Below are 23,114 nucleotides of genomic sequence, written 5' to 3'. Positions count from 1 at the left end.
CGGGGTGAAAGGCACCTCCCTTCCGCTCCCCGCTCGGGAGAGGAGGCGGCGTTGCCATGGCGAAGCCTCTGCCGTATGCGGTGCGCTCCGCTGAGGGAGGCGGTCGGTCGGCAGGGGTGCCCGGTGCGGCTATGGCCTTGCCGGGGCACAGGCCGCAGCTGTACCGCTGGCGGCGCCTCACCGCCAGCGCCAGACCGAAGGTAACGGGGCCTAGCAGGGGGCAGGGAGCGCTAGGGGGCAGGGAGCGCTAGGGGGCAGGGAGCGCTAGGGGGCGTCCTTGCAGAGCACTGTCCAATTAATTACAGGGAGCTGCTGCCGCACGCTTCACCCCAAGCGTTTAAATGGCAGCGGGCAGAGTGAGCAGGGCCCTGGGGCGGCCCGGTAGAGTCCTGCTTGCCGCTAAGTGCGGGGTCAGGCGCAGAAAAACAAAACAAAAGAAGTTTCCCATGCCTGTGCGAGGGCCACAAGAGTGGCCATTTGCTTTGCGAGTGAGTAGGTGGATAGTCCACACTGCTCCTCGAGTGAACAGTGCTAAACTTGACAAGTGTGGTTCAAAATAAAGAGACAGGTGGTGTCAGCACTGTTAGGGTGTTTTTAAATCGTATTTCCAGCCAAGGTTCAACTTGGAAACACTGTGCGATGGTGAAGCACGGTGTCCCAAGAGCAAGGTGCCTTGTTGGTATGCATAAAGCTCATGGACTACACACCAGAGTTGTTCATCAGTAGGTGTGGGCAAACAGTGCAAGACCTTTACCCTTCCTGCGTCTACAAACTACCTGAGATGGGTGAATTCCTCCTTGTTTTCCTTCCTTGGGCCACCCCCATACTCCCACCAACGCTCATAGCAGGTAGCAGTGTGCATCTGCCTCATGTAACCTCCTTGCTCTGGTTGCCCTAGCACAAAGGGAAGTTCTTCAGAAGTGGGAGCTGTCTGCAATACAGGTAATACATGTGAAAACACAGGGATACCTTCAGATCATTTACACCTCAGAGAGAGGAATATGGGACAGAAGGTCACTCAGACAATTTAAATGGGGCAGCCTGGGTATGACAAAATGCTGATACCAAATTTCACAGGTGGTGATTGCTGGGAACTCAGTTGGCAAGTCTCCATCCAGCCCCCACGGGCTGGTGGTTTGCAGTTCTCCACACTGTGATAGGCATTCCTTTGGCAATTAGCACCAATTACTTAGTGATGCCTAAGTCAGATTTCTCCAGTCAGTCAAGCAGTCCAAGAAATATGTTTCAAAATAAATTCAGCATCCTGTAACAGCCCTGCTGGCTTGTGTTAACGTTCCCACCGACGTCTGCTCTCTCTGTAGGAGAAATCTGGATATAGAAAGTTGTAAGTATTAATTTGCAGCAATTCTTAGAAATGTGTTCCTTTCTTTAATTTAAAGAGAGCAGACCAAGCCTCGGAGCATGCTGTCCTTGAAGCTTTTTCCCTTCTAAAGTCCAGTCATCCACAGGGGCCTTGTGGTCCTGTGACAAGTTTGGAAACCGTGGAACGGCTGCAAGATTACGATGATGCCTATGAGGAAGGTGAGCTGAAATATACAAGCTTCCTAAAATTAACTTGCCTTGATTCAGCATTGTGTTTCTGGTCTGAACAGGCTTTTGCAAAGCTTAAGACCATAAGAAACAATCAAATGAAGAAAAGCATAAGAAAAATCAATTGCTGGAGTTCACAGTAGGTCTTAATCAGCGTACCCAAGAGAAGGAAAAACTCTCTGTCTCCTGGAGATTTCAGGGCAGGGTGAGGATGAATATTGTCCTCAAAGACACACTGTAGTGTGCAGTACAAGTTAGTGGGCTACAGGAAAATGGATTAAATTGCCTGACATATTTTTGATAGCAGGCCACATGTGAAAATTGAGTTGATCTGTGTAATAACTTTCATATCTATGATTAATTGCATGGTTTTGCTTTCATTCCCAAGGCAGAATGTCTGTCACTAATGGTCTCTTTATAATGCCTGCAGCCACAAGTACATACTGAAAATTGAAAATAAAGTTGCAGTACATTTGAAAAAAAAAGATAAATTATTTCTCATCAGTGCTGCAAGTACATTTGCAGTGTAAAAAAGCTGATAGGAGACAGGACTTTAACACCTGAGTTAACCATTCTTTTAAGATTCAAAAATGAGCCTTACAGAATAGAATGAAGACACATCTCATAGAATCATAGAATATTCTGGGTTGGAGGGGACCTAAAAGATCATCTAGTCCAACCCTGCTGCCATGAGCAGGGACACCTTCCACTAGACCAGCTTGCACAAGGCCTTGTCCAACCTGGCCTTGAACACCTCCAAGGAATGAGCATCCACAACTTCCCTGGGCAGCCTGTTCCAGTGCCTGACCACCCTCACTATAAAGAATCTCTTCCTGATATCTCAAGGGCATTGACTTCAGTACAGGAAGTCAGCTTTTTCACTTGTAATCATCAAGGGTTCAAATGATAGCATGAAATACACCCATCTGCCTACAGTGCACTGCCTGAATGCATTATACAGCATGATGGCTCAGAAGGAGCTGTCTTGGCAATTGTTGGAAAAGTTGCATGCTTTCCTCATGCTTCTTTATTATTTTCATTTGCCCTTCTGAGCTAGAGTTTTTCTTTTTATAGCTAACAATCCCTCAGGATTATTCCTGCCTCTGCTAAAGCCTTTTATCTAGAATCCATTATTAAAATACTTAATGGTATTAACTATACAGAGTCCACTTTGCAAAGGAAAGGGCCAGAACATTTTTACTCCAGCTATGAAGACCTGATGTTCCCCAGTCATAAAAGCAACCCTTCGCCAAGTGATAAGCTGTTTCCTCTCTCCTTTTTGTTATCATAGAATCATAGAATGGTTTGGGTTGGAAAAGACCTTGAAGATATTTAGTTTCAATCCCACCACCATGGGCAAGGACACCTCCCACTAGACCATATTGCTTAAGGCCTCATCCAACCTAGCCTTGAAAACCTCCAGGGAGGGTCAGACTTCAGCAGTTGGGTTGGGTTTCATTTTGGTTTTATTTGCTTGCTTTTTAAAAAGGAAAACAAAGAACCCCATGAGTATCAGAGGATCATAGTGTCATCATAGAATGATTTGGGAAGGGATCTTAAGGATCATTTAGTTCCAACCCCCCAATACCATGGGCAGAGACACTTTCCACTAGACCAGGGTGCTCACGGCCCTGTCCAGCCTGGCCTTAAACACTTCCAGGGAAGGGGCATCCATGACCTCTGTGGACAATCTGTTCCAGAGTCTCGCCACCCTTACTGTAAAAAATTTCTTCCTAATATCCAGTCTAAATCTGCTCTCCTCCAGCTTAAATCCATTCCCTCTCATCCTACCACTACAGGCCCTTGAAAGTAGTCCTCCAGTTTTCTTGCAGGCCCCCTTCAGGTACTGGAAGGCTGCTGTAAGGTCTCCCTGGGGACTTCTCCAGGCTGAACCACCCAAACTCTCACAGCCTCTCCCCATTGAGGAGGTGCTCCAGTACATTGGTAAAACAGATGAAATGTATCTTAAGTGTGAATTACCTCATGTGAATTTGACCTCCTTGATTAATCCCTATCATAATCAGCAGTGATCTAAATGTCCATAGAATTTTTGTAGGCAAAATGAGGTGGAAAATAATTCATTTGTGACATATGGGACAAGGGAAAAGTTTACTGCCTTCTCTTCCTGGGTGATTTATTCTATATGCACCTGTTCTAGCAGGGCAACTGGACTAGATCTTCAGAGGTTCCTTTCAACCTCTACCATCCTGTGATTCTGTGAAAAAGATGAGAACAGAGCTATTAGCCTTATTCCATTTTCTGTGGCAGATCAGCTTCCAGTCATTCTAGAGAGCCATCCCAGCATGGGGCAGAACTATCCCAGAGATAGAGTTTATGCTATTTTATGCTTACCCATATATTTTTTTTAAGCAAGTGAAGTCATCAGTCTCTTTCCTCATCATAGCCCAAGAGCTGCTCAGTAAGTGGATGGAGTCCAAACTGCAGCTGGAGCCAAAGAATGATGGAGAAAAAGGATTTGACACTGTCCTCCTGGAAGAGCCTTCTGCAGCCCCTGCAAAGTATGAGCGGTTTGATGGTGAGAGCACATCAAAGCAGTTGCTGGCTTCCTTTCTCAGGAAGGGAGCCAGGCCTCGTGGTTTGTCAGAGAGGTAAAAGTTGCTTTGAGGCCAGGATAATGGGGTCAGTAGAGACAAGATTAGAGGTGATGATTTTTCTCCCCCAGTGCTCAAGTGCACCTCCTAAACATAAACATTTGATGTCCCCCGGTGCAAAAGAGAAATTTTATTTCTTTTGTGTATGGCTATTTATGAGGCCTGTCAAATTTATACAGCCATCTGAGATGCTCAGAGGCAAGGCAGTAAAAGGACAAAATGTTGTTACTGCTCTAACATGTTCAATGGGAGACTGATTAAGACTCTGAGGATAAATGGAGTGCAGTCAGTGTGTCTGCTTTCATCAGAAATACATTCACAGTCTGGGAAAGTGAGCCGTGTGATTACGTTAGGCTTTGTGATCTGAGACAGAAGGGTTTATTCATTTCAGACTGGCCTGAGATAATCTGAATTCCTCATTTCAGACTTGTGCAGCTATCTGGAATGTGAATTGGAAAGTTCTGTCCAAGAATACCTACAGCAACTTTTGCAGAGTGAAACCATGAACTGTGGGATAATGGAGGACCTCAGACTTGAAGACATCAAAGAAGAAGAAAAACTTATAGATCCACGAATAATCATGGAGCTCAGACACAAGCAGGTGAGCAGGCAAGGCAGCAAGTTTAAAAGGAATAAGAATGAGGATTATAGGATTAGAGCAAATGTTCAGTGATACTTCCCCAGTATTCTTTGCCAGCCTGCAGTAATCTCTCACTTGGAGGTAAACACTCCAAGATCCTCTTCCACAGTTTAGCTGAAATGTTTCTGGGTGTCCACATGCATGTTCGCTATCTACAGGAGCTTGCCAGTCAACTTTCACCACATCTCTTCAGGTTTTCCCCCTTTCTGAAGAATGACAGGAAAAGCCACCACGGCAGTCAGTTCCGAGTTTGCTGCCACCAGCTCACAGTGGTTTGGCATTACTCTCTTGGGCAGAGTGTTTTGCTGCTCTGAGAGCAGAACCAGTGCCAGCTGCAAATAGGGTTGCTTGCCTCATGTGAAGGGTGGATTGTGACCCACCCTGTCAGTGTACAATAAACCTCAAATTCTTCTGCTTTTGGTGTCTGCTTTGACTGATGCTCATTGATGCCTTCCCAGGTGAAAGAAAACCGAATAAGGTATCAGAAAGCATTAGAGCTTCAGAGAAAAGAAAAGTCCCTGAAGAAATCACTTCTGGCTGCAGCCAAGCTCCAAGCACAGGAGGAGAACAGAAGGAAAGCCCTGAAGGCCAAGAGAGAGGAGGAAGAGATCCGCAGGGAAATGGTGAAGCTGCGGAAAGAAATGGCTGAGAAGAGGCACACCACACGAGGGGCATGGAGAGTGTAAGGGGGGGGGCATGGAAAGAATCACATAAAGAACATTTCTCTTATCTCCTTTTGCTAAATGTAAGAAGAGCGATAGTCCTAGAGGAAATACCTGCTATTTCTCTGTCTCAAAACTCTCCCCAAACCTGTTACTCTTATGTTATCAATGCCAATGGCAGAGCCAATCATTAGTGGGAAGACAGAGTAAAGTTAGCCTCCCCTCAGCCATAGACACAAAGCAGAACTGTGTTGCTCCACCATGATTTCTCTCTGTCAACTCTGTGGCCACATCCAGCCTCAACTACCATGCAGCATGAAAACCAATACACATACACACACAAAAAACCAAGCCCAAAACCCTGTTTTGAAAGTTTAGCACTTACAATACTTCCTCTGCCATGAGAGAATAAAGAGCATTCCTGGCTGAGAATTCTACAGAGATGTGATTTTTTGCTTCTGTGGAGCTCGGATTGTCAGATATGTGACTTGTGGGGATGCCATTTATTTGCTTGGGCAGCCCTTGGATGCTAAATCTTCTCATGCAAGGGCTTTACTGAAATCTTACTGTTTTCTTCTGCCTATTACGCTTTGGAAATGCTCCAGACTCTTTAATCTCTGAGACTCCAAACCATGACAGAGGCTGTTTTCTAAGAAAGCCAAGTTAAATAATCAGCAGCTTTCTAAGCTGTAGAGGTGATTCTCACAGAATTGGCCAAAAAGAGACTGAAATAATGTACTACAGTACTTTTCTCGTTGTATGTTTGTTCACTTTCCAGGGAAGAGAAGAGACAAGAAACAAGTCAGAAGTTGTCAACACAGGAGGTATCTATTACTGCATCGCTGCCCCTCGCCCTGAAGACAGAAGAGCAAGAAGAGGAGAAAGAGAGAAAAGCTCAGGAACTGCTGCACAGGATTCACATCAATAAGCAGAGAGTGAGCATCACTCTTCTTTATCTGGGAGTCTGAGCTACATGACTTAGCTACTATTTGCAAAACTGAAGTTAGAAGTTCTAGTTATCAACATGTCTTACTTCCTCCAAGCTCTCTGCTCCTGATTACCAGGAAGGTAGAAGAGCAGAGCAAAAAGTATCTTGTAAGACTCGGAGTCTCAGTGGGAGGTTTTACTTAGAATTGGGGGAAAGATGTGTCTCTCAGGACAGTTGCAAACAAAAGGGCTTCTGCAACCAAAAACCAGACAGCTGTATAGAGGAGGCAGCAAAGCAAGATTTGTTTGCCCTTGAAGAAGGTAGTAAATAGGGAAATAGAAGTGGTATAAAAGGTCCAGAGAAGTCCTTAGGTATATGAGAAGGTATTTTAAAGATTACCTTGCAGACCCTGGTGCAGGAGTAGGGAGAGGAAAGAAGTGCGGAGGCCTGGGATGAATACTGAGATGGGTCCCCAAGAGCTAAGTATGCCAACACATCCACAGTAACGAGTTCCTCAAGGATCCACCCTCACTGGGTGTAGTAGGATATTCTGTGATACTGCAACAGCTCTTTGGAGGCAAACATGCAGACTTTAATAATTCCTAGTAGGAACCTATTTCTTTTGCCCTCATTATTCTGATGCCATGGCCACCTCTGGGCTGAACACCTAGCTGGATCAAATACAAATAAAGAGTGATCTTTTGTAGAAAATGACTTTATATCAGCAAAGGGAATAAGTTTCTCTGAGTGCAGGTGTGAATGCTATCCATCCCATGGTATTTTTAACTGATAGAGCAATCATCATTATTAATGTCTACTTATCCACAGCTAAAGTTTTCTTTACAGAAGAGTCCTATAGCTTTTATGGTGATTCTACCCATGGCTCACTTCATCTGCTGTATTTGAGCTCAGCTACTGCTTAGCAGGACAAAACTTCTCTCCAGCAGAGCCTAAGCTATGAAGATAAGCCTGAATGAAACCACAGAACAATTTAGGGCTGGGATAATGTGAGAAGCCATGGCTTAGCTGAGCTAAGCAATAGTGACACTTTGATTATTTCCCTAAAGCAGAAAGAAATAGCTCATGCCCTGACATCTTGTCCTTTTTTGTAAGTCTCCATTTGGAGAGTTCAGTGAGTAAGAGGAATGCAATTAAAACAAGGCATTATGACAAAAGGGGAACAGCTGAGTCCTGTGAGCTGACCCACTTGGAGGATCAAAATGAACAGTGTTTGCAGTGACAGGGCTAGAATTCTGGGGTAGATTAGATAGCAAATTGTTGTTCTGTATGGAAATCGCTCTCAGAGGCAGCAATGACACAAGGGTTTGTCTTCCTACTGGAACAAGAGTGAGCTTAAGTCACAACAGCTGGGCTCTTTTCAGTAGTGACCAGTGATAGGACAAGGGGCAACAGGTACAAACTAAAACACAGGGGGTTTCACTTGAACTTAGAGAGACTTCTCTACTTTGAGGTTGCCAGAACACTGGAACAGACTGTCCAGAAAGGCTGTGGAGACTCCTCTGGAGACTCAAAACCCTCCCAGATGCATTTCTGTGCAAACTGCTCTAGCTGAACCTGCTTTAGCAGCAGGGTTGGACTCAGTGATCTCTAGAAGTCCCTTCAAACCCCTACTATTCTGTGTTTCTGTAAATTCACACAGGATTGATTTTTGTCCAAGTTAAAACCATAAACAACCCCCCCAAAAAACTGGTAACAGAAATATTTGTGACCTGTTCTTCATAGGAGTGGTCTTCCCTGTAGCATCTTAGACATTTTCTCGATTTTGAGACATCTTTTCTTGCCTCTAGAAATTCTGCGTTCCTCACACATTGCATTTATTTATACTTGGTGAACTAATTATGTTTCACTCCAGAGCACAGAGGCCCCTGATAGCATCTGGCCAGTCACTTCCTGCTTTGTGTAGAAGACCTGCACATACTCTCTATTATTTATTTTCTTCCCCTCAAGGTAATCATTGAAAGTGGGTGTTCCAAAAAGAATTTCAAGAAGGACAGTCAGATAAGGGGAATGGTGGAGAAGATCAGCATCTGTGTGATGGTCTGTGTCTTGCTCACTGGTTTTCTGGAACTCTCTCATGCAGTGTATGCGACGACATTTCTCTGCGTGGCTGAAAGTCACTCTGGAGCACAGAATTAAAATGGGAAAAGCCAAAGCCTTTGCTGACTGGAAATGCAAACTGAGGGCCCTGCAAGCCTGGAGAAACTATACTTGGGCCCAGAAAATAGAGCAGGAGACACAGGAATTGGAAGTTCAGCTCCAAGATCAAAACAGGTAGTGACCCTGGACAGTAGAACTCCTCCTGCTTGGTCAGCGCAGTGATGAGTGATGGTGGAAGGGGCTTGCCAGTTAGCCAGCAGGAGGGAAACTAGCTTTGTGGAGAAAACTGCTACATTTCCTGAAGTCTGCCACAGGCATTATGGCACAGATTAAAAGGAGGATTGAGATAAACAAGAGCTTTAGCACTTTCCAACAATCATGTGTCTGTTTCCCTCTGTAAGTATCCTTCCTGGAAATCTCACCCATGCTGTGGACCCCAGAATATAGGAGGTGCCCTATTTACTTCAGATTAATGTAGTTATTTCAGTAGTAGTACAGCAGAGATCATTTTGGCCAGTGCCTTTCATTAAGGAGGCTGTTGAATTCCCTGTCAGCCAGAGAAGATGCAGGTGTCTGGCAGCCTGTGCAAATGGGCACTGGCACTTCTGCAGCTGGCAAGGTAACAGAGTACCTCTTTTGCACCTATCCTACAGCCCAAGGAGGAAATGGCAAAATGTATACTAGAGAAACTTATTTCCCCCTCCACCTTGGAATCATAGAGTCATTGAATTGTTTTGGTTGGAAAAGACCTCTAAGATAATGGAGTCCAACCAATAAATGAAGACCACCATTAAACTATGTCCCAAAGTGCTATGTCCACATATTTCTTGAACACTTCCAGGGATGGTGACTTCAACACCTAAGCTCTGTACAGCTTTGGAGGGCCTTCAGAGTTAAGCAATAAAAGGACTTGGGAGGTTATGGGATCTTGTGCCATGGCCTGGATTGCCATACTTGATGCAGTTGTTTCAGGCAGGCTTGTGCAGAAGCCTCACTCCTGTCATAACTCAAGTGCTTTCTCATTCAGGAAAACCCAGCTGTCTGTGGAACATAACAGGCGACGGCTTCTGCGTTGGTGCTTTCTGGCCTGGCAGCACTGGAGCCAAGCAGAAAAAGAGAAGCAAGAGCTGCAGAGCAAGAGGGAGAAGACAAAGAGAAAAATGGCACAGCTGCTAGAGGCAGTGTCACTGGGGAAGGGTGGTCTGGACAGGCCACCAGAGGTTAACAAGCCTGGGACAGGAGAAGTAAACCATCAGGATTTGCAGCAGGACAAGGTAAATCCTCCCCACATAGTTTGTTTGTTGGCATCTCTACTCTTACAACGTAATCTTTTTGTGCAGTCTGAAAGGAAGAGGACATCCCAAAAGGTTTCTTTCCCTTGGTGACCTCCAGATACATCCCTGCAACTGTTCAGGAGACAATGTTTTAAAAATCAGAGACCAACATAAAGGACAGTGGAGAAGTTTTAGAAATAATCTCTAAAGCTGACAGAGAACAACCCTTCATGTGTGCAATGAGCATCCCACCCCCAGATCACTTTTGCTGAGAGATTAGTTACATCTTTGATTCCTGCTTAGACTGAAAAAGAATAACACTTCACTGCTTGACAAGAGATTTTTTTGTCATGCCAGTGCAGCTCTCTGGCTTTTAAGTGTGAAGGGAAAAAGTTGTCACTGGCTGTTTCAGGATAATGCACAGCACAAAGAGGTAGGAGGGGAGAATCAGAGGTTGCTTCCTTAAATTGTCATCTGTCAGCTCAGATTCTGCCCTTTCTTTCTCTTTATAAAACTTGTACCACAGCAGTATCCCAATTCTAGCATGAGAGCTCACACACTCATACTACAGGTCAAGCTTTTAAGTTGCTTAAAGGTCAGCAAAAGTTGATTTCCCAAGATGCTTGTATCATCCTAGTAGGCCAATATGTTTCTTCTGATGCAATGGTGGTAAAATTTGTGCTGGAAGGATGGGATTGAATTTGGGGCTTGACCTAGGAATCAGAAAACAGACCTTATATCTGATTCCTCTTCAGAGAAGGACCATGTGTCAGAAAAGGCACAGCCTCATTCCCCACTGTGCATCAGTTTCATGGTAGTACTCATCAAAGCTGGAGAAGAGGCATGAAGAAGCAGCACCTTGTAGACCTCTATTCCATCTGAGAAGGGATTGTCCAGTAGATCAACAACTGTTTTTTTCCCTTTTTCTATCTGAGCACTGAGTGAGAACAACACAATACAAAAGGGAGTGTGCTCAAGCCTCTGATAGATGAGCTCACCCCTGAGAAATGAGCTGTCCTGAGTTGTGCTCCCTAACAAAACAGTCAGGATATATATTCTTGCCAGACCTCCTGCCTGATCAGGAAATGGCACACAGCTCCTCCTTAAAGGTTCTTTCCCACAGCCTCCCATTTTGTGCATAATGGAGGCCCTCTGCCCTGGCTAGGAACTGGATAAAGATTGTATAACTGAGATTACCCTACTTCTTGGTAGATTTGCATTACAGAAACACTTCCTATGTAGGGAGGATACAAAAGTGCTTGGTTTTAATCAGTACCAAATTTTCCTCTTTGTTTTTTTTCCGCCCCACCCCAGCTAACTGAAACTCGCTGCATACAGAAAGAACCTGACCAGACCAGAGAGCACTCTTGTTGGGATGATGCTCATACATCTCAGTGCTACAGAAAACCCAAATTTGCCTGGAAGATTACTCTCAAACGTGCAGCCCCAGGTGTGCAGGACCAGTCCAGGAATCAAATAGCCACTTTCCCCCAGCAGTTTCAAACACCTGGCCCAAAGGCAGCTCCTGCTCATGGAAGCCGTTTTGAGCACCGCCATGCCCTCCAGCAACGTCTAATTGAAGAGCAGAGGCAGCATCTTCAGAAACAGCAAGAGCTGATCCTTCAACTGCAGGAAAATCAGAGGCTGAGCAGAGCCAAAGAAGCAGCAGCACAAGCCACAGCTGTAACTCAGCCCCTAAACAACTCTGCTTCACAAACCACAGAGGAAAACCAAGCCAGGTACAAGAATACAACCTGTTTGAAGTATATGCCCTTGATAAAGTAGGTTCAATTAGTGAACTCCTACTCATAGGTTCAATTAGTCAACTCCTACTCAAGTTGAGCCAGAATTTGCCAGGTACACTTCAGACATGCTAATACTATCTGCTCTTCCCCTCACCTGTGAGTTAGCCCCAGGGGTGGCATCATACTGGCCACAGCTCTCTATCCTTCTCCCCTTTTTGCAGTGGCTTGACATCAAGCTATCCATACAGGATCTACTTAGAAGCAGCAACACCAGTGTCACACATAGGAGCAGCAGAGATTTATTTAGTTAGGAAAAATGAGTGTCATCCTCAGCATCATCTCCTTTGCAAGGGTGCATCATTAATCCCATTTCAAGCAGAAGAAAGGTGCATCAGGGATTGAGAATAAAAATGCATCACAACAGAGAACAGAAACGACAAGGCTTGTTCCTCAGCCATGGGTGATAGGTGGGAGACATCATTTGACTAATATTCATTGACTAATTCCTTTACTCTTTCCTTTCACAGTGCTTCGGCTTCTCATGGGCCAGAAAGTAAAAGGGCAGTGATGCAAGGCAGGAAGCCCTCCAGCCAGCTAGCCTCAGTGGATCCCATACTGAAAGGTATTGTTCTAGATAGCTATGACAGCTGGGTATTAAGAATTGGCTTTCATTAACTGACTGTTCAGCTCCCACGCTATCTAGTCCAAGCTATCACTTGCTCTGATTCCATAGAATGGTTTAGGTTGGAACAGACCTTAAAGATCATTTTATTCCCTGGCATTAGCAGGGACTCCCTCTACTAGACCAGATTGCTCACAGACTCACAGAAACCTTCAGGTTGGAAAAGACCCTCATGATCACCAAGTCCAACTGATAACACAACTCTGCAAGGTTCACCCCTAAACCATACCCCCAAGCACCACATCCAAATGACCTTTAAGCACATCCAGTGTTGGTGACTCAACCACCTCCCTAGGTAGCCCTTTCCAATGTCTGACCACTCTTTCAGTGAAAAAGTACCTCCTGGTTCCTGCAGGACTGTCCTCTCTCTGCTATATTGTATTTCCAGCAGGTATCTGGGAAGTTGAAGTCTCCCATGAGCACAAAGATTAGCAATTGTGAAACCTCTCTTAACCATGTACAAAAAATTTCATCTGCCTCCTCATCCTGCTTGGGTGGTCTAGAACAGATTCCAACCACAAGATCACCCTTGCTGGCCTTACTCCTGACTCTTACCCATAAGGACTCAACCCTATCATCACCTTCATTAATTTGCATGGTTTCATATCTCTCCCTAACACAGAGGGCCACTCCACCACTGCTTCTTCCTTGCCTATCCCTTCTGCAAAGTTGGTAGCCATTGATTGCAGCACTCTGGTAGTGGGAGTCATCCCACCAGGTTTCCGTGGTGGTTGCTATCTTATAGTTTCCCTGTAGCACAATGGCCTTCAGCTCCTCCTGTTTATTGCCCATGCTCCATGCATTGGTGTATAAACACTTCAGGGAGGGAGTTGAATGCATAGTTTTCAGCCTTGAGGTGGGGTAGACCCCGGTTGTCCAAGATGCCAACACACTGCACCACAAGCATTGCGCTACTACACCCAGAGTTCTCAGTGGTAAGGCCAGCTACATCCCCGTCCTCCTTTAAAACTAGTTTAAAGCCTTGTCAATGAGCCAGCCAACTCACATGCAAGGATTCTTGTCCCCTTATGGGCCAGATGAACTCCCTCTGTCACCAGTAGACCTGGTACCAAGAAAACTTCCCCATGGTCAAACCCCCCAAAGTTCTGTTGGTGGCACCAACCTCTAAGCCATGTGTTAGTCACATGGACTTTTTTCTTTTCTTCGATATCTCTTCCTTTCACTAGAGGGATTGAGGAGAGCACCACTTGTGCTCCAAAGCCCTCAGGTCCCTAAAGCCCTGAAGTCTTTTTTAATTGGGTATGTTCTCCTATCCATTGCCTCATCACTTCCAGTCTGCATAACCAGCAGTGGGTAATAGTCTGATGGCCACACCAGATTGGGGAGTCTCTTAGAAATCCCTAACCCATGCTCCAGGCAGGCAGCAGATCTCCCTGTGGGCTGGATCAGGCCTGCCAATCAGGCCCTCAGATCCCCTGAGAAGGGAATCCTCTACTACTACCACCACCTTTCTTTTTTTCTTGTTTGCACTAGTCCTAAGTTGTGGGACTGGCTGACAAGTAGCTGCGTGCATGGACATTCACCTCCACCCACATTTATCTGGCCCTCTGTTTCAAGAGCCCTATACCTGTTGTGTATGGGCAACTGGGAAGACTGGGGGGAGTGGGAGGGGGCTCACTTGCCTCTCCTGCCTCCATTCCCCCCATCACTTAGGTCTCTCTCTCACTGGATGACAAGACATGGGATCCCCTGCTCAAGGCCTCATCCAACCTGTCCTTGAACACCTCCAGGAGAGGGCATCCACAACCTTTCTGGGGAGCCTGTTCCAGTGTCTCACCATCCTCACTGTAAAGAATTTCTTTCTAATATCCACTCTAAATCTACTCTCCTCAAGCTTCAATCCATTCCCTCTCATCCTATCACTGTAAGTCCTTGAACTCTGTACACTTTAGAGATAGCAAGTGTATTTTCAGAGCACTCAAGTGCTTTTGTTTGAAGACCCCACCCCCCAAAAAATTTTAGTGAATAAGTTACTGATGGATGATTTTTCCCTCACCAAAGAATCCTGGGACACCTGAGAGGAGAAAAGAATCTGAAGAAACCTACCCTAGTCAAAACACTTAAATGCCTTCCAGTTATCAATTGCTCCAGGCCATGCTCTGTTTGTGACTTCAGAAGAAGTGAGCATGGGTTCTCAACACCACACTGTTCTGTGTGGTCACAGCAGCACTGTAGCACCTTTGCTGACAGCCAGCAAGATGACTGCATTGCAGTTTATCTCCCAAAAGCAGCATTAAGCTGTAGTTTCTCACTAGTGGGATGAAGTACCTGTGTGTCACTGTGGCAGAGATGCTTCCTGTCATGCAGTCACTCTTTAAATAAGCAGTTAGAGCTTACTGGAGACCTCAAAGCAATTGCTGCTAAGCCTCAGCATTCAATCAGGGAAGACAGGGACAAAACATCTGAACACACCTCCTTTTGTAACCAAGCCTCATGGCTGTAACTGTCAGTCAAGGAGGTTGGAATGAATCTAACTGGAATAGTTTATGGGTTCCTTGTTCATGATACTGCCAGCTGTAAGAGGCAGCAGAAAGCAAGTCCCTTTGTGCTGGCATTGCCAGGTCAATGAAGGTCTGGCAGTGAAGCAGTTAACCAAACTTCTGCCATTATCCTGTAACTCATTTCCAATGAGCCTTATGTCCTCTGTTTCTGTAGCTATGGAGAAGAGAGCAGCTCAACGGGCAGAAAGGAGGAGGAAACTAGAAGAGGCCAAACAACGAAAAGAAGAGGAAAAATTAGTAAGTGAAGTGGAAAATAAAGTCTCTTTCACACCATTCTAGTTACAGCCCCCTGTTTTAACCCCAGAGTCAGGAACCAAGAAAAGGCCCTTTATCCAAAAAAGGAGTTTTCTGGCTTGTGAGAAAGAAATGTCTGGCACACACAAAAAGTAGTTACTGCTGCATTTGCATATGGTAATGGCACTTGCCCTGCCATGTGACAGACACCTCATGTTGATGCAGTTGCAATTATAGAATCAGCCTCCCTTATCACCCCCCCAACACTTCTTTCACACCTACCCCATGATCGTAACTTGTCCTTGCCAAGGAGGGGAAGGGTGGAAGAGCATGCAGAGATCCATCTGATTGGACTTGGCAATGGTAAGTTACCCCTCACTTGCTTTTCCTATCTGGTCACATGCAGCATGAGGATGTGCAGTCTCACCTAGCAAAAATCCTGCATCTTTCTAGCAAATCTCTTCTGAAGAGAGAAGATAACGACAATGTTTGCACAGTTCATGCATGCAACAGAGGAGCATTCTTAGCTTCGGGGCATTAAGCTGTTATCAAAAACACTGATAGTAAATTGCATTAGGATTAGAAAGCTCAGAACTGGGATCCTAAACCAGCCAGCATTTCTTCCTTCTCCAAGCAAAGGAGATGCCCTCATATAAGCAGGAGACTGAAATGAGCCTTAGAAAATGCTTTAACCATAAAGCAGTCAGACAAGCATCAGGTTCGGCTTCCTCTGCTGCAGTTGCAGTGTGATAAGAAATAATAATGATAAGAGATAAGAGATCAGCAAGCACAGTGACAGTAACTGTACATTCTGGTTGTGGTAGGGTTTAGGTCTTTGGTGCATATACTTCTTTGATCTTTGTTGTTGTTCTTCCCAATCTGGGGGCACAAACCCTGTTGCCATATAGCATGAGATTGCAGAAATGCAGAGAGCAGAGAATCTCAGAAGTCCTCCTGGAAGTCCTTTATTGCTGCATTGTAGAATCCCTGGCATTACAGAGTCTCAGAGTCCCACTTACGGAAGTAGTCCTGGAAGCGCTTAGCAGACGAAGATGCTAACAGAAGTCCTGAGCATATCCCTCACAGCATCTCTACACCAAAGCCCTTGCCAGATGAAGTAGCAAACTAGCAGAAGCAGAAGTCCCTAGCCAAAGCCCTAACCAAACATCTAGCTGAAGATAACTGTTACTCAGAGTGGCTGTTTATATATTCTTTGTTATCAATCCCTTATCCATCCACATATATAAACTAAAATCTTTTCCCAATAAGTGGTGCCAGCATGTCAAGGAGGTGGTTTCTGCAGCATGTTCCAATCAAAGGGTGCAAACGTGAGGATGTTGTTCTTGGCACACATGGAATGTTATTGTTTTGCTCTATAGAGCATGCTAAGGTATTGTTCAGCTAAGGAATCATGCACTCTGCACATAGCCAGAAGCTGCCCTCAGAACAGTGGCTGCAACAGATCTTCACTGTTTGGGTGCCTGTAATGCTGCTTTGCATGTAGAAATGAAACTTCTAAATGCAGAACACAGGGATTCAGAACTGCCTTCAGCAATCAGATTATCAATAACTAACTTGGTATATGGTCTAAATTTCTTCAAGGAAGAGTGAGCAAATACTATATCTTAGGGCAAAGAAAGATATGGATAGATGGATGTAGTAGAAAGAACAGTTGTTCTTCGTGTCTGTCTTTACTGCAAGAGTGGTCAGGCATTGGAACAGGCTGCCTGGGGGATTGGAGTGGAGTCACAGTTCTTGGGTGTGTTAGAAAAGCATAGTCAAAAATGTGTTCTAAAAAAGTGCAGACAGGGCACTTTGGGACATGGTTTAATGGCCATGGTGGTGTTAGGTCAATGGTTGAACGTGATGATCTCAGAGGTCTTTTCCAACTGAAACAATTCTATGATTCCTCTCCCTTCAGCAGTTCATTTCTACTATGTGACAAAGTCTGATTCTTTCTGAAGTTTCAGATGCTGGTCAATACTAGAGGAACACCAAATTAAATTCTACCTTTGTTTTCTCTCTTTCAAGGCCCAGCTGAAGGCTGAAGAGGAAGCACGACAGAGGAAGGAGGCCGAGGAGAAGAAAGCTCAGCAAGAAAAACGACAAGAAGAGAGAAGGCAGCAGAAGCTGGTGACCAAACACTTCACCTGGTCCCCTTTGTCCTTTAGCAGGGACAGAAAGAAGCCACTAGCACTCAGTCAGGAGCCAGATTAATATGAACTGAAGGTCATCACTAGTAGAGCAGAGTTCCATAGCACATACAGACTCATGACCTTCCCACTTTCTGTCAATATTAAGGGAAGGGTTGTGGACTGAACACACCATGTGTTCTCTCTCATCAGGACTAGATGGGTGAATGTTCATTGCTGAGCTATAGCCATATAAATCCCCACACAATGGCAACATGTTCAGCCTACTTTCAGACTACTCCTTCCACTTGTATTCCCCTCTAGCATGCACAATGATAACCGCCACAAACACATGGTTTAAAGGCAAACAAGCCTGACAGATGTATCAAGGGCAACTTTCCACCTGAATCATAGAAGGATCCTCTTCTTGGGGCTAGCCTAGGAATAGCCCTAATCTATTATTGTCACATAGAAATGAGCTGTCCTAATAACCCAAATAGCACATTTGAAATCCTGCAGGAATTTGACCTACAACTACTGATTGAGTGTTTTAGGATGTTTGACCTTCATCCTTGCATCTCAAAGGTAATATGGTACAGTTATATAATATCCCACATCCCTTGCCTGCTGTTTAGGCTAGATAAGTAGTTGGCTCCATGTGTAAATTCAAATAATTTTTGGACATGTTTTCAGTCCAGCTTTATAAAAAAGCTGCTCCTTGAGCTCACCAAGCATCCCTCCCCACCTTAATGAAGGCCCATCAAAAGGAGGTTCCTGCTACATCAGTGCTGCTGGTAGCCACAGATCATATGTCTGCTACTGTAACACCAAACTGCAGTGCTGGGGGAAGGCCATGTGCCAAGAAATCATGGAAACATGAATCAAGGAAGCATGGCCCAAGGAAACATCCAGAAATACCATCATTTTCTATGAGACTTTTCAAGAGTTTCTGCTACATCTTCCAGTTACATGGTTCATGGCTAGGGTCTGCACTAATGAAGACAATACAGATCCCTATTTTCTGTCAGATCAAGACCTCCAACTCCACTACGACAATCTATCATCATTGCTTAACCTCCTTTTCATCCAGAGTGAATTAAAACCACTGCTCTTTGTATTGCAGAGAGAGCTGGAGAAGCAAAGGAGGCTGGAGAAGGAGCGGCAGCTCCAGAAAAAGGCCAGAGATCACTATGAGAAGGTTCTGCTCAGAAAGCTGGGAATAGTGCCATGGAAAAAGCTAAGAGAGCAAGCCAAGGAAAATGTGGTGGTAAGTGCTGAGGATAAAAGGACTGGTGCCATGGGAAAAGGAGAAAAGAATAAATGCAGCATTTAATAGAAACCTTAACAGGCTTTCAAGCCAGGTATAGATGGGAAAGGCAAAAATCCTCCCTGCATGCCTTGCCCTATATTAGTTCTTTACATCAGCCCATCTGACAGGAATCATGAAAGGTCCTCAAAAAACTGCAAGGGTGGCATCCTCGTTTATAGCTGATCAAACAGAAACCAAAAGGAATGACTTTCAATTTAATGAGAAGTCATCTTTTGTTAGTCTCCATTTGTCTGCAGTACTAACTGCCACATGATTTAATGCCAATTAACAGTGGAAGTTAGTTTAGTATGATACAGCCAAAAAAAAAGAGATTGACATTATATGACATGAGCCTGTCAGTTCCCTTACTCCACAGCAAAGCTACTCAGTAAGACATTGACAAACCACTGTAGTTATAGTCGTTAACCCAAGCCCATCACTAGGGCTTTCCCTCTCTCTAGAGAGAGTTGCTGCTGGTGCAGCATTAGGCAGTGCTAGAGGCAGGGCGCCACAGGTGATAATCCAGTGATCTGTTGTAGTTTGGCCATATCAGTGCAGAGTAGCAAGTGGTAGCTTCTGAGACCTTGACACACAAATACTGCTGATGAAACATTTCCATAGATCACTGAATTGGCAAGTCTTAGCAGGGGTGGACTAATCACACCCAACTCTATCCCAAAGATGCAGCCAAAGCCCAGGGCTAGGTTGGCAAGCTTCCTTTTAAGTCACTGGAACTGCAGCTACTTACAGTACTTGACCAAATGTGTGTAGGCCTCCAGCTGGGAAGAAGTAGGATAGCAGCTGCTCTGTATGTCCATCCTGCTGATCATCATTATGGACAGGGTTGGACTAAACTGTTGTAAGGCCATGCCTCTGGCTCCATTCACAACAAGTGAAACTGAGGATCTAATCCAAAAAGATACTCTCTAGAAGTGATATGGCAGTGGCCTGATAGACTGGTCTTGTTCCTTATGCTGACCTTTTTTTATGGGAACCTGTCCTGTAAGTTATTCCAGCTGTGAGGCATCTGCATTTTGAGGGACCCAAAAAGCTGAGGTGATTTTCTAGCATAGCCATCTTCTTGGAAATGCTTTCTGTAGCCACCAGTCCAAGTTACTAGCTGCTGTCTCTGCTGTCTTTACTCAGATGGCACAAAGGCACCACTGCTTGGGCCTGCAGAGGAAATACCTGATGATATGGCTCCAGGACACCCAGGAGAGCCTCATGAGGAAGATGTCTTGGGCTGAGGACTTCTATTCCCATACATTGCTGAGACGGTGCTTCAGGAACTGGCTAAAGGTTCACCTGCAGTAGCAGCTGCTGCTGCTTCACTTTCTTCTCACTTCATACACCTACAGCCCCAACCTTTCCTGCATTACACTGTCCCCATTCCAGCAACATCATTCCTTTCTTCAGAGACCTTCTAGCTCTCCACCCTCCATCATTCTCCTTCACCCAGGACACTCTCCTATATACTGCTCCTCCACCTTTACTCTCAACCTGCTCCTTGCTGATTTTCCTTCACTACTGTCCCTGTTACTCTTCACTGCCAATCTCAGCACTGCTCTGTTTCAGCTTATTGGGTCAGGGGTTAAGGAGGGAGGGAAGCCATTCTCACTTCTCTTTTCGTCCTCCTCTTCTAGTACAAAGATTATTTCTCCACTCTGGAGGAGAAAGTTAGTGCCCTCCATGCAGCTTGCCTCATGAGGAAGTACTTCTGGGCATGGTTTGATCTGGTCATGGAGGAAAAAAGTACCTTATGGGAGAAGCTGAAGATTGCTACTGAACACAACAACAAGTAAGTGCACTCCCTTGCCAGCAGTTCTTTTTACTTCGGTTGGATATCCCCCCATAGGTTATTTTAGAGGCTACTTTTGACAGGTCTGTTATCTGCTCCCCAAGAACATGTGAGACAGGTTCTTTACTGCTGGCATTTTGCTTCTGTGATATGCCCAGGTTTATGGTAAGAATCTTCCATGCAGACTAGAAATTTAGTGGTACCCTTCACAGGACTTTTAACTCTGCTGAAAGAGAATACAGTGAAAGTGGGTAAGTAGCTGAAACTTTCTAAGCTGATTAGCAGATCTGGCCATGCAGCTTCTGCTAAAAGCTGCCTTAAGAACATCTTTAAGCACAATTATAGCAGGCCAAATGACTGCAGGAATTACATTGTATTGTCTTACAGCAGATGATTTAGTTCACAAATCCAAAGCTGATTAACTAGAAACCCTGATTAAGGAATGTTTCAGTTTATGCTATTGTCAGCCTCTCTTGGCAATGAGAACTACAGCAGACAGTTCTGCTGTTCATGACTGGAGCTGGACACACCCAGTTTGCTCATTGCTTATAGCATTTTAACAGGAGAAAAAAAAAACCACTGTCAAAGTTCAGCAGAAAACAGAAGCAAGTTCCCCTACCTCACCATGAGAGCATGCCCACCACATGTAGTTATAAATAGGCTGCACCTGTGCATAGGCCAAACAGGATCTGCAACACCACGGAGGAATGATTAAATTCACCTCATAAGTGGTAGAGTGAACCTGTTCGAGCTTGCCATGTCAGTAAGATCAGAACAGGGCACCCTTTAACCTGAGAAGACAGTAAACTGGAGGAAGCAGGGGAAATTCAGACACAGAAGAGACTGGTTTCATTCTGCACGGGACCCCATATCAGGAGCATAATTGCCTGTCCTTCCTCATTACCTCTTCTCCCCATGACTGGCAAAGGGCAGTTCAGACCTTGACATAGCAAACCATTCTTTAGACAGGACCATTGCTCCCTATTGCCCATCTGGGAACCCAGGGTAAAACACCTTTGATGGGGTAATTAAAATCAGGTAAGAATTGGAGCCTAGCTGCCTGCATTCTGAAGCAAATGGTCTGGATCAAATAAGTCTGCATTTTTGCTGGAGAAACTGCTTTCAGAGACCATGTTTATTCTTCAAGAAACATCTTTCATCTTCAGCTTGCTAAGCAAACACCAGCTAATGAATCCTGTCCAAGGGAGGAACAAAATTCTTGAGGGGAAAGGAATAGAGAAGGGCACTGTGTTCTTCCCTGGCATGATTGACATACTAATGGGATGGTCTGCATGCAGATGTTTAGTATTTCACAGCCCTGACTAGCTGAAGAAAGGATACATTTTAGGGGAGTTCCCCCTGCCCTCAAAAAGAAGTCCTCTTCTGATTACCTGTTAGGCACAAATCTGCACGTCATCACTTTGGTCTTTGTGTCCCCGATCTCTTTAAGGAGACTCATGCTGAATGCACTGAAGGCCTGGAGGCAGTACCCATCACTGATGAAAAAGGAGAAAGAACGAGAAGAAAGGAGAAACCAGCTACGTAGGAGAGTGGCTGAAATTCTCCCCAACTTCCAAACGTGACAGAAGAGAGTCAAAGGGAAAGTGGACAGAAAGACTGATGCTGTTCAGTGCTGCTTTCCTACTGACTGACACAGAGCCAAGGGGAGGTCCTGTCCAGTGCAAAGGGTCTTGCAATCAAAGGGAAGTCCCTGGGGTCACTGGTGTTGTAAACAAAGCATATATGCATTTTTTTCTGTTTCATTTTGCACTTCAGCAGGTTACTCCTTACAAGGTCCTCCTCATGTGAGGTGTGTCTTAGCTGGTGGCAGTGAGGCCTAGGTAACCAAAGCCTAGCACCGGGTATGTTTCAAGGCCAAAACCATTTCCACATGCAGAGCTGCAGCACTAACAAATCCTTCTCTGTCACAGAAAGCACAGAACTGGACTGCTCCCATTTTTCCTTAAGGAGCAACCTGGTGCTTTTGTGTTGCCAGTACTCTGTAGGGTGACACAGTTTGATCAGTGAAAGAACAGACCTGACTGTCAGCTGACCCCTAACCACCGCTGCGAACTTGGCCACCCAGGTATTAGTTTCAAGCTAATTGTGCCAGGAAAGTTTGGAGGGGAGGAGAGAAGAGCTATTCATACAAATCATCTTAACTAATGATCCAGATCACCACATCACATATGGACCATCTAAAACCTGGATTCTCTTTCAAGGGACTGCTAAGCTTGCAGCACAGGCCGGTTCACAAGCACAGGGGTTTGATTTTCTCATCAAGCAGTGATTCTACTTATGAGCCTCTATCTTCTTGTCATTTAAAGTTTTCCCAAGCTGTTTAACTGTAATATTTAAGGATATATTGTACAAGTGTGTCTGGGCCTTTTCACTTGACTTTCAAAAGAAAGCCCCAAAAATGCAAGAAATCAGGCTGTATTTTTACATAAGCTACAGCTGACATGAGTAAAATGAGAGTTTCTTGTTGCTGTTTAGCTTTACCCTACCTGCCCTATGCTGCAGGTAAATGCTGTTAAGGTACAGCGTGTCTTGTCTTAGCAACAGCACAAGGCAAGAATCTGGAATCACTTCCCCCTCAGAAGAAGACAAGCAAAGTTCTCTCCAAAAGCATTTGGCACTTGTAGCACTTGAGTAACATCAGGAAGAAGCCAGTTTACTGTTATCCAGTGTGTCAAATAATTATTTTCTTAACCTGTAAATGTACTGGAGGTTTCCAATAAACCCAGATCTGAAATGAACATGAAGTTGTGATGTGGACTGTGTCAGAAGCCAGCTGAATCACAATAAACAGAAGTCCAGGGTCAAGGATCTAGACCAGCACTAAGCACTGCAGAAGGACTGGTCAGGTATCCAAGCACAACAGTAGGCTCCAGAGCTTTAACGTTG

At 45.0% G+C, this 23,114-nt stretch overlaps 1 protein-coding gene across 1 annotated transcript; it reads left to right on the top strand.

Annotated features, from left to right (window-relative positions):
* Positions 1-56: 56 nt before the first annotated feature.
* On the top strand, positions 57-22,917 carry CCDC191 (coiled-coil domain containing 191). The gene is made up of 16 exons (XM_054163188.1): positions 57-160; positions 1,403-1,542; positions 3,956-4,087; positions 4,589-4,764; positions 5,262-5,485; positions 6,244-6,400; positions 8,495-8,685; positions 9,539-9,785; positions 11,100-11,524; positions 12,058-12,152; positions 14,889-14,971; positions 17,000-17,101; positions 18,224-18,367; positions 19,556-19,708; positions 20,053-20,207; positions 21,658-22,917. Exons 1-16 carry the CDS (start codon positions 57-59, stop codon positions 21,788-21,790), a joined length of 2,661 nt encoding a protein of 886 aa, XP_054019163.1. The 3' UTR covers positions 21,791-22,917.
* Positions 22,918-23,114: the final 197 nt, after the last annotated feature.

Source organism: Dryobates pubescens, chromosome 8 (assembly GCF_014839835.1).
Source record: "Dryobates pubescens isolate bDryPub1 chromosome 8, bDryPub1.pri, whole genome shotgun sequence".
In the NCBI taxonomy this organism is placed as follows: domain Eukaryota; kingdom Metazoa; phylum Chordata; class Aves; order Piciformes; family Picidae; genus Dryobates; species Dryobates pubescens.
Note: the sequence above shows the minus strand (reverse complement) of the source record. Positions and strands in the feature narration are given on the sequence as shown.

Excerpts from the sequence above, each read along its gene's own strand:
- CCDC191 (XM_054163188.1), top strand. The coding sequence starts at position 57 with ATGGCGAAGCCTCTGCCGTATGCGGTGCGCTCCGCTGAGGGAGGCGGT. Across the intron at positions 4,088-4,588 it reads AAAGTATGAGCGGTTTGATG|ACTTGTGCAGCTATCTGGAA; the intron begins GTGAGAGCACAT and ends TCCTCATTTCAG. Across the intron at positions 19,709-20,052 it reads GCTTCAGGAACTGGCTAAAG|TACAAAGATTATTTCTCCAC; the intron begins GTTCACCTGCAG and ends CTCCTCTTCTAG.